Here is an 11,055-nt window from a genome sequence, read left to right on the forward strand (position 1 = left end):
ATTAGAGCCGTACTTGTACTTGTTCTTGTGCCAGTTCCCTCAACGACCCTACGCAGCGGCGTAATATGTATCAATCTGTCCAGAAAAAGGATACCAAAATACAATTGTACCACTAGCCAAAGAGTCTCTAGGTTGTCTCTGTTTTCTAAGACCCGTCATGCTCTTCCTCACTCCCGCCCTCCCTGCCTACCCACCTGCCTGCATCACATCAGACCACGTCACAGAGGCACAATCCTATAATTGTTCCCCCGACGCTGCTCCGACGAGGCGGAGGCGTCGCAGGCGACCGTATACCTGACGACGCGCTGGCCCGCGACCTTGACAATATCGTCGGCGAGGCCGCTGCGCGGATGCGCCGGGGCGAAGGCGGGGGCCTGGAAGGCGTTGGCGACCTCGATCGGGTTGAGGGTGACCTTGCGGCCGAGTTCCCAGAAGCCCCAGTACGAGGGCAGCACGAGGAGCACGCAGACGAGCGTTGAGGCCAGGGCGCCAAACATCCACGGGTACCGCGTGCGGTAGTACACCTCGGCTTTGCGCTGGGTGGCCTCGACTAGGACTCTGCTTGAGTTCGACCACGCGTCCCATGACACGTCCGTGTCGGTGTAGCCGGGGCGGTTCCACAGGTCTTGCGCGGTCAGGAAGGTCAGCGTGTTCAGGCCGATCATGAGGTCGGTCATCGGGTCGGGGTAGGAAAAAGGACACCCATCCGAAGCGTCGTCGACTTCTTTGGTGCCGGAAAACTGCCCAGTGCTGGACAGGGACCAGGGGTGTTTTTTCGTGTCGTTGCTGGTAATCAGTGTTGCGGTGCTCTTGTAGCGATCTGACAAGGCGCGAGCGATCCCACCAGTGCGAGTCTTCGCTAGGCTCGTAGGGCCCCATGCCGTAGCATTCGAAATCCACCACTGGAAGTCAAATCCGGGGATTTGGCCTTTGTCATAGTCAAAATCATCCGTGGCAGCAACCAAGGTTCCGTAAATGGGGTCGATGCGACCAAAATAAACCGTCGTTTGTGCGTTGGTGTCGTTCGTTTGCGTCGTGGTGCTGTTGGCAAACTCCAGGTAGATTGGATAGCTCAGCATCGCCTCCCGCAGCTCGCATTGTTTTGTCTTTATCGTGGCAGGACATTGCTGTTTCGTGTCCGATGCGTTCGGGTACTCGGCGTCGTAATATGTCAAGTTCAGACCGATCCAAGTATAGTTCTTCGCAGCCGTTGGGAATGTGGTGTTGAAACTGACGCTGAAGACTGTGGTCTCGGTGTTGATATACGTCTTGTTCGGACCCGCATGTGCCTCGGCATCGCGAATCAGATCAACGGCTCGTTTATGAGCATGGTCGTTTTCACACTTGGCGATATACCCGGGGGCAAGGACTGTGAGGTTGCAAATACCCTCGCATTCGGTGAATCCACTTGGCTGGTAGGGTTGGGCATAGGCAGAGCTGGCCCAACTCATGACATCGATAGTAAATTCGTACAGCAACAGGTCTGTATCATTGGCGGCTTTGTTCAGCTGGCCGGTGAGCGGAAGCTGTGGCGTGGGAAAGGTGGTGATGTTCACTGGGTGGGGAGATCCTAGTGTGATGTATGTGCTTGTGGAGCGTTGGAAGAGGATGCCGTCGATGATGGTGAGCTTGGTGACGATGGCTGCCAGGGCAGCGATATTGAAATATTTGACGTTCAAAACGACCGATGCAATACTGCTCCCAAAGGCCCACGTATTGTGAAGGTCGGCGATCGTCGCGCCTTTCATTGCTCGCCTCCACCACGACACGGCAATACCTTGTGCCACCGCGATGGCTATACAGACACTGGCACCGCTGTTGCACACCGATAGTATGACGTTAGGGGCCATCTTCTGCGGCCACGATGAGAGAGGCTTGTTGTTTGATTCCTTCAAAACCACAATTGCAACCGTCGAGAATGCCACAACCATGAGGAGGCATCCGAAACCAACCCAGGGAAAACGTTTCCAGAACCCCGGCTGCCATTGTTCATCCAGCGTGAAATCCGTAGTTGGTCGCCGTCCATCACGGCTGTTCAGCGAAGGATCGACTTCGACGATGGAGACTCCAATGGGGGGTTGAACCTCGTTCTTGTTGTCGACTGGTGATGTCGAAGACGACATGGTGTCTGAATAAACCAGGTCTTGGTCCGATTGACTTTGCGACGCGAGCAGAAAAGAAGCTTCGACAAGCTTCCTGGGGAGGTATCCATTGTCTGATATGTGAAGGGCGAGGCGAAGGCGAGGCGAGTCGATACCCTCCTGATCCTGTCCACTTGACTACTTTCCACCTCTTGCTGGACAGCCAGCCTTCACTCACGCTGGCTTCCTCAAACAGGAGCGCAGCAGCAAGCGTAGCTGTAGACCACCACATATGTGTTCTGGCCAGACTGATTTGACCGGACTGCCAATCATGCGTGGTAGGGAGAGAGAGGCGCTCATTTTGGGCAGCTGTGAACAACCCATGTGTGGGTGGAGAGAGTCAAATAGTTTCGGGGAATGGCGTGCGAGCAGACGAGAAGACGAACGGGTTTCGACCGGTGGCTGCTATGAGGCCCAGGTTTTCGAGACAGAAGTACCGAGAACCTTGTACGGGTACAATGTGTTTGTGCTGTGGGCTGAAAAGGAGAAAGTGAGAGAGAGACAATGTCGATGCATTATTGTTGGCGCCGTGGCACTTTGTCCTTCAGCTGAATCTCAGCCACACAAACACCAACACTCCACATTCAATCCATAATACCGAGTAGGTACTTGTAGGTACCGAGTACCCAGTACCCTGTACCTCGCTCACACATGTTTGGAAGCGAGACTCGTGGCTTCCACAAACAACTGGTTCAATTTCCGTCGACGCCACGCCCGCGGATGGTCTCGGCCTCACCGCAGTGGCGTCTTATCACTCCCTTTACTCTCTCACTCACCCAACTCACACGACTGTCGTGGTATCGTGCCGCTTCTTCCGCGTACTATTACTATGTGTAGCTCATCCAAAAGAATTCTGTCCCAAAAGAAACACTTGCAGGTGAGGTCTTGTGCCATGTCTATCTGTCCTGCCCATTGAACTCCACCAAATGTCTAACAATCTCAAAAATCCCATCATGGTCCACGGCGCCGTCGCCGGCGAGGTGGCGAGGAGTATCGATCCTCTTTCTCAACTCATCATCCAACAATGCTCGTAGCCGCGAAGCCAGAACACCGATCCTGGCCCATCCTCTCAGCTTCACCCACCCATCCACCACGACTCCTCGCCCCAGTGTATCGACCTCGATGGGCCCGCCAAACAACAACAGTCCGTAGGGGTTTAGAGGCGTCAAATCCCGGATGAAGGTCTTGCTCGTCGCCATCTTGGTGAAATAACTCACAAAGCTTGCGTTGCCAGAGAACCCCTGGGCGTCGAAGAGGACACTGCTGGGGTGCACAAATACCCTTCCGTTTTCCTCGTTGAAGTACTTGATTGTTTTGGCGTCCGGGTCGAGTTCTTTGGCCCCGCTCATGGACGCAATGTATTTCTTGTCCGGCATTTGGATGCGTGCGATCTGAGGGTTTAGAGCACCAGCGATTATGGCCCGCAGGAGCATATTGTTGCTCTTCTGTCGGTTGTAAAGAGATAGGTCACTGTTGTAATTGGCAGGCAACAGGCTGGCTTCGATCAAGGAATCAAGAAGCTGCCGTCGAGTCGAGTCAATGTCGCGGAGGGTCTGAGGAGACAAGAATCTTGAAGAACACCACTGCTGCACATCCTTGTATCGCGATGTCGCAGACACCTCTTTCCACAGCTCATATGCTCGACAGTCGACAACGATGTCGCCATCCGACGCATTCATGGACAGTCTTGCTTCCTTCGCCTCATCTCTTTTCTCGCGCGGTGAGACAAACGGACTCTTGGTCGCCAAGATGGCAGCAATTGTCAGACAGGATTCCACGCAGTCGAATAGGACGCCGTAAACGAGCAGTTTCGCACAGCGAAGGTCAGCGGGTATCATCGCCAAGTAGGTCCCGAGACCTGTCAAGCGATCATTCTCCAAAGCACCCATCCGCCGCAAGGTCTTCAGAGCGGTGACAACAGCGCGACTGTCTGGCGGCGTGATGGTGCTTGCCAGGAATTCCTCCACATTACGAGCCGAACCAGTCGCTTTGACCGAAAGACATAGCTGCTCCAAGGGTGTCCGGAGCATTTCTGGGGCGGGAGACTCCGCCATGTTGGCTTCTACATTCCTCGTAAAGAGTTTGTAGCAATTCCCCGCTCGAACTCGACCAGCTCGGCCACGACGTTGCTTGCAGGCTGCCCGGGAAGCCCAGACCTCTTCCAAACGCACGATATTGGTCACAGGGTCGTAGTTCGTCTCCTTGACTTTCCCTGAGTCGACCACGGCCACAATGTCTTCAATGGTGATTGATGTCTCGGCAACATTCGTGGCAACAACCACTTTTCGTTTACCTGCTGGCGGTTGTCTGAATACTAGACGCTGTTCGGTAGGTGTGAGAGAAGCATGGAGCGGTAGGCCATAAATACCGGGTATGCTAGCTAGGGTCCTAAGACATCGGTCGATTTCTAGCGTGCCGGGCATAAAAATGAGAATCCCTCCACTGGAACTACCCAGCTGCATGTCAATATGTCGCACAAGGGAAGCGATTAGCTGGTAATTGATTCCAATACCGAGGTTCTGTATCGCCTTGCCGACTGAGGGTTCATCGTCCGACTCTGGCTGAAATTCTCTTTTCTCATTTCCCACGAGCCGGACAACGTCGTCCAAGTAATAGTCCTGGACCGGGTATGTACGACCTTCGACGTGGATTTTGCCAACTCTGTCGCCGCCAAAGTAGTCGACAAACGTATCGGCATTCAGTGTCGCACTCATCAGGACAACCTTCAAACGGGGCAAGGATGGCAGGGCCTCACGCAGCAAGGCCAACAGAAAATCTGTATCCAGCGACCGCTCATGGACTTCATCAATGAAAATGTGGCTGACATTTGCCAGAGCTGATTTGATGTCGGACGACGTCTGCAGGCGTCGAAGGAGCACGCCCGTGGTTTGGAATGTAATTTTCGTTTTGGACGAGATCTTCGACTCTCCCCTGATGATATATCCGACTTCCTGGCCTTCTTTGTCACATCGCTCTGCACTAACACGCTCGGACAATGACAGAGCAGCGACCCGCCTGGGTTGCGTGCAGATGATGTTGACCGAAGAGCCTCGCATTGCTTCGATTGCGCCGTCCAGCACAAACTGGACCGCCTGGGTGCTTTTCCCAGAGCCGGTTTCTCCCGTAATCAGAGTCACTTGCGACTGTCCAACCACATTAATAACTTCCTCCTTTTTGGACCACGCGGGTAGACGTTGCCGGACTGAGTTCATTGTCCGTTGAGCTTCCAAGCTCTGTCGCGTTTTCCAAGCATCGAATATTGCTTCGCTGGTTCGATTATCCTTCGTGTACGCCTTTCCCTTCGGTCTTGATGGGATAGAATATTCGTCCATTACATTCTGCATGGCTGCAAACATTCCTCCCATGGGAACGGGGGTCATCTCCAAGTAACTCAATTTTCCAGGATTGTCGATGATGTTTGGCATTGAGCTCTCTAGCCATTCCAATAAACTGAATATCATCGGATCCCCAAGGAGATGTTCCTGAGCATATTGGCACGCTCTCTTGGTTGCGCTCAGGCGAATGTAACTCGGTATTTCAGGTGCTTCAATCGAGACAATGGGTAATCTGCTTGGATAACCGAACGTCGGACGACGAAAGTGAAATGTGGCAGAGATCTTTGAATTGGGATCCGCCTGGATAGAGCATCTGTCATGACCAGAGAGCTTGAACCTTTCCGCAAGTATGGCGTCGAGAGCAGTCATTTCCTCATCCCAGACGTCCGCACTGCCTTCTGCGTCCACAACCAGGTCGACCTGGGACGGCAGGAGTCGTGATTGTAGGGCTTCTGCCGCTAGAGCCTCATCGCCATCATTATCGCGTAGGACTTGAAGACATAACTGGCTAGGATAGCCTCCTTGACTCAGCCGCTTTATCTTGGCCTCCGTCGCTAGGTCGCTGCTAACGAGAGTAATGCCTGCATTATAACCAGGTGGGAAGCTCCACGCAGGCAGGCAATCTTCAGGTACGTGGATTAGCAGCCACTCCAACACTTCCTCCCGCGTGCCGCAGTTTTCGAGCGCTTCTTGGATGTGGGAGGGTTGGAAGCCAGACCGAGACAGATCAAACACAATTAAGTCCTTGTCCATTTTGGAAATCTCAAGCCTGTTTGGATTCCAGATGCTTCCAGACCTGATGATTGCCTCGGTCCGTGTGCGGGCCTCTTGGCCCAGCTCAAGTCGCGGCGCTCGATCCCATGCTTTCGATGCAATATTATCCGATGCTGAGCCAGTCAAACCTGACGATGCAGTCTGGGGGGGTTGCCGTGCCTCTTGCCCCTTCCGCTTCTCCAGGGCAGCTTTGATCTCCTGTCCCTTGAGTTCGGCGGCGAAGGGGTCCGCATCATATTTCCACGCCCTACCATCCTTGACATCTTCCTCTTTAAGACGTTGAAAGTCACCTTTCCATAGATCTCGGTAGGTAGGAGGTAATGCCATCGCCAAATTTTTCATGCTAGACACACGGAACAAGGCATAAGCAGCTGCGAAATGACGAGCTTCCAGCGCTGTCGGCTGATCTGCGAGTTGGGCATGTGATGGGGGAAGATGAAAGGGGGGAAGTTTCGTGACAGATCCCGTCTTCGGGTCCGTCCTCGACAGAACAACCCATGACCGGTGAAGTTTATCTCCGCCGTTTGCTGCTGGAACTTGACGGCCCTGATACTCCGGCTTATTCCATTTTTCTCGCTGGCAGTGCTCTGATAGCAGGTTGACTGGCAACTTGCCAGTCCATGAAGCACCTCCAATAATCTTTTTCACGTCAACCCGCGGTGGAGCTCCGTCGGGCTCTTTCTGTTCCTGCTTCCTTTTGTCATTTTTGTCCTTGGTGAAAACTATATGATCGCTGTCTGGAACTGCAAGTGTGGTCCTTCTGGAGGCGTTACTTTTGCCAGAGGCAGAGCCTTTTTTAGGTGCCATATGTGTTCCAAGATGAGAAATGCGAGAGCTTCACACAGCGCTTCAACCAGAAGACTCAACACCTTGCGGCATGTGCCAGAAGCTAACTCCGACAGCGCCTACCATCAGCACAACTTCAGGGAGACTTCAGCAAGATTAAATGCCTTGCTGCAAAGCAGTGCCAGGAATTGGGAGACTTAGAGCAAGTAGTGATACAACGCACTTTGCAACATGGAAGTTCATCTTTGGCCGTACCTCTAATGAAGATCTGTAATCAACGGCGCAGCCTCAGGGCAAAATGTTCCTGGTGGCAAACAAGGCGAAAATTATGTCCGGTGTCGGAAGACTTGCCTGTTATGGTTGCCAAGGCAAGTTCTTTGTCAGGCTGGCATTCAGCCTTGTCGAGCGGGGACTCCTCCCCCCTTTTCAGCAGCCTCGCGCCGAATCCGGAAACTGGCACCATAATAATAGGTACCAACCAATATCTCGAAAGGATTGGTTCACAATCAGGGCGCACAATCGTTGGATGAGCGCAGTTGTTGATCGCAATCAATCAAGGTACCTCGTAGTGTGTGTATTATCTGACTGGGAGCATGAGTTCATTGCCTGCTTATTATTGATCCCACTCTATCACGCCGAGCAACACCGTGCTATCTCTAAACAGTGTGGCTCCGCCACGTCGCTCTCCAAAGCCGGTCACAAGTTTCGAAGGACAACGAAGATGATGCCCATGAATCATTCCAATAATCCTACAGAAGACCGAGAGAAACTACTCTCCAGCACCCTCACTCTCTCGGTCACTCTGCCGTGAATGCCAATTACTTTGTCATAAATTCGTGTTTTCTCGTCAATGATTCCCATCGAATATTGAGAAGCTCTAAACCCAGCAGAAGTGAATATCGTCAACCAATCCTGAGTCTGTTTCGACTGGATGGCGCGAAGCTCCCGCAGCTGAGAGTTGACGATGTGCATGATTCTCATCTCGGAGATGTCGAAAAGTTGCCCGTTCTAATAGTCGAGTGCTTGCCTCCGAAACAAGGTGGTTTAAATTAAGAGTTGTTTGAATGGTGAGTTTCTCACATGCGAAGGTAAGGAACGCTGTCGTAAAATGAAAGCATCGTTGACTGAAGGATAGATGTTGGTGCGACGGGCTCTGGCAATTCGAACCCTCTCTGGATTTCAGTCTCAACAAATGCCGATGCTCTCTTGTAGCGTTTGTCGCAATACTTATTGAACACTGCGTTGTGATGTTTTCGTGGATCTTCACAGCATTCCAGAAGTAAGTTGATCAATGGTTTGAGTTGGGTGTAAGTGTACCCGGAATAGTAGACATGATGAGCGGTCTACGTGCGTTAGCAAGTGAGCCTTCTCCATTTGAGCTGGTGACTTACCCATGTGCCTTTCCGGAGCATAACGCGTGCGAGACAATGCGATGCCGCCGCTGTAAAACTCGGGGGGCTGCCAATGAACCGCTCGTCCATCATGGTCACTTCAAGGAAATATTTAGCCAAGGTCCTCGTCTCCAGGTCGTAATCGTCAGCTTTGCTGATCCGGCGCAAAAAGCTCATGGGGCCAGGGAAGCCAAGTTCGAATTGGAGCATGGTAAGCATAAAGCGCTCGGCTTTGAGAATCTCATCGACGCTGTAACCACCATCGACCATGTACACAATTTCTTGGACCGACGGACAATTGATCTCTTCATACTTGGCGGCGATGAAAATGGCCGTTGCGCCCACAAGCTGCAGTTTGCCGAGAGACACGACCTTGCACGACAGGAACCGGTCGATGTAATTGACGGTGAGGAATAGGGTCTCTGGTAAGAGATTGAATCGGAGGTGGACTTGAACAAGCCAATCCATCAACACTGACCGCATCGACCATTGAATCTCATGTTGGTTGTCCATATAGTGCGCGTTCGGCAGCATCTTCACCTCGAGTTGTCGCATGTAATCGAATATCTCCTCTCCATACTCTGCGACCATGCTCGTGTCGTAGCTTTCATCCTCAACCTCCTCAAGAGAACGTGTGGCTTCGACCAACTGCTTTGCTGCAGCAATCTCCTTGCGGGCCCGTTGGTTCATTTGCGGAAAGAGAACGGTCGTAGAGCCGCCGGTGGTATTGTCACCTCGTGAACGAAAAGACCTCGCAGTCACATAATCTTCCTCTTCGTAGTTCTCGTCATCCTCTTCGTCCCAATATTCTTCTTGCTCGAGTCGTTGCTGGATATAGGAATGGTGAGGGCTCAGGGGCGGGACGCTATCGACAACATTCACCAGACTGGCCACGGGAATGTGTTGTGGCTCTTTTCGCATCGCGGCAACGTGGGTTTCTATGGAGGGTAGAATATTTTTGGGCAGAGGTCGATCAGAGGGCTGTTCTGAAAGTTGCTGGGCAACGTGGTTTGAGGTAGTGATGATCGCATCGTTCACCTGTGTCTCGCCATTTCGCTCGCTCGAGAGTGCAGGACCCAGATTCACGCCTTCAATGCCAGGCAGGCTGGTGTCTGAATGAAGATCTTGGGAGTCTTTGACCGGCTCGGCAGGAACAACAACAGGTGCTGGTAGAGGAAGGACGCAAAGCTGAGACTGTATTCCAGGATGCGCTGAGCTAGAGTGCTTCTCTCTCCCCGTTGTTTTTTCATTCACTGACTCGCCCAAAGCTATTTCTGTCTCTTGAAGCACAGCCAGGTGCTGATCGTTAAAGATTGTGGTATGGCGCTTGGTCAATGTCTTTTTCGTTGCGGCAGGCTGTAGAGGAGCCACATTCTCTCTGGATGTAGCATTGGAAGAGATCTTGGATGTCCCATAGGAAGCTGCTCCGGCGAGGATTGTTTTCAACCCCTTTTGGGCGGGACGAAGGAGCGCAATGGATCTTCTTTGGTCAAGAGATTGAGGAGGCTTCACGACAGCCTGTAGACTCGGCTTGGTGTGCAATAATAAATCATCTTTGCTAGGTCTGCCTGCAGCGATATTGCTCACGTCTCCAAACGCAGTTCGCTTGGCCGCAGCCTTGAGCCCTTGAGCTTCGGCGAAAGTAGTTGTAAGTGCTGGACTCGATTTGTTTCGATGATGGATTGTTTTAACGACTTGGCCTTCGGGGGGGATATTTTCGTCGTTTCTGACGCGTATTGGTCGAAGAGGGCGCTGTGGCTATCAGAGAAGTATACATTAGCCCAGATGTTCCTCGACGGGGAAATTTGGATTAAAGCACTGATAGAGCAAGCCGCGTATCGACAGAGTGTGACAGGCTCTTGGAGAGTCTTCCTTACCTTTACATCCATATTGATGAGGCGTTATACCTGTGATGGGACTGCGAAGGGACGCAAGCTGCTCGGACTCGAATGGACGATGAGCTCTTGGAACCCCCTTAGATTTTGCAAAGCGCGACACGGACGGGTACATTCAGTCCGAAGGGAGGAAGGAACAAGGTCGTGAGAGGAAGAGGATGGTCAAGGGAAAGAGTATCGATGCAGAAGCTATGGCTGTGGAAAGGAGCACAGCATATGGGTTGGTCCTGGCAACAAACAAAACGGCATTATTTATTATTATGGGATTATGCAAGGTCGAGCAACTCGCATGTAAACACGAACGTTGGTCGGTCATTGGATTGGCGCCGCGGCTCTTGCCGCCCTTAGCTTGACCCGTCTTACGCTAGTCCATTCTTGGATATATAAACACTTCGCGTACTTCAACAGACCTCACTTTTGCTTTTGTCCACGTTTAGCAGCGCCACGAGGAACAAAACATAGGACAAAGTAAATCTTTGCCACAGGATAGTATTTTGGTAGGAATTCTTGTATTTTTCACGGCGTATTCGTGCTGCTCAATGCGGTTAGGGCCAAAAAAGTAGAGAATGACGTCAACGCGTCGCGCAAATCGCCAAATCACGTGCTTTTTCGCACACATTGATGAAGCTGGGTGTGTTGCCTCCAGATCCAATACCATGTTCAGTTGCTACTACATTCTCTCGATTGTATTTATCCCTATGAAAGAAAAGCAGAATGTTTGATACATCGCCAC

General features: G+C 52.1%; 3 protein-coding genes across 3 annotated transcripts; all 3 read right to left on the bottom strand.

The window, feature by feature from the left end:
* Nucleotides 1–218: 218 nt before the first annotated feature.
* Z517_05338 (uncharacterized protein) lies at nt 219–2,123 on the bottom strand (the record flags this gene model as incomplete). The annotated part of the gene is made up of 1 exon (XM_013430665.1): nt 219–2,123. One exon carries the CDS (start codon nt 2,121–2,123, stop codon nt 219–221), a length of 1,905 nt encoding a protein of 634 aa, XP_013286119.1.
* A 914-nt stretch (nt 2,124–3,037) lies between these two features.
* On the bottom strand, nt 3,038–7,057 carry Z517_05339 (uncharacterized protein; the record flags this gene model as incomplete). The annotated part of the gene is made up of 1 exon (XM_013430666.1): nt 3,038–7,057. One exon carries the CDS (start codon nt 7,055–7,057, stop codon nt 3,038–3,040), a length of 4,020 nt encoding a protein of 1,339 aa, XP_013286120.1.
* Nucleotides 7,058–8,112: 1,055 nt separating this feature from the next.
* Nucleotides 8,113–10,316, bottom strand: Z517_05340 (uncharacterized protein; the record flags this gene model as incomplete). The annotated part of the gene is made up of 3 exons (XM_013430667.1): nt 8,113–8,379; nt 8,428–10,185; nt 10,305–10,316. 3 exons carry the CDS (start codon nt 10,314–10,316, stop codon nt 8,113–8,115), a joined length of 2,037 nt encoding a protein of 678 aa, XP_013286121.1.
* Nucleotides 10,317–11,055: the final 739 nt, after the last annotated feature.

This window comes from Fonsecaea pedrosoi, assembly GCF_000835455.1.
Source record: "Fonsecaea pedrosoi CBS 271.37 unplaced genomic scaffold supercont1.3, whole genome shotgun sequence".
NCBI classification, from domain to species: Eukaryota; Fungi; Ascomycota; class Eurotiomycetes; order Chaetothyriales; family Herpotrichiellaceae; genus Fonsecaea; species Fonsecaea pedrosoi.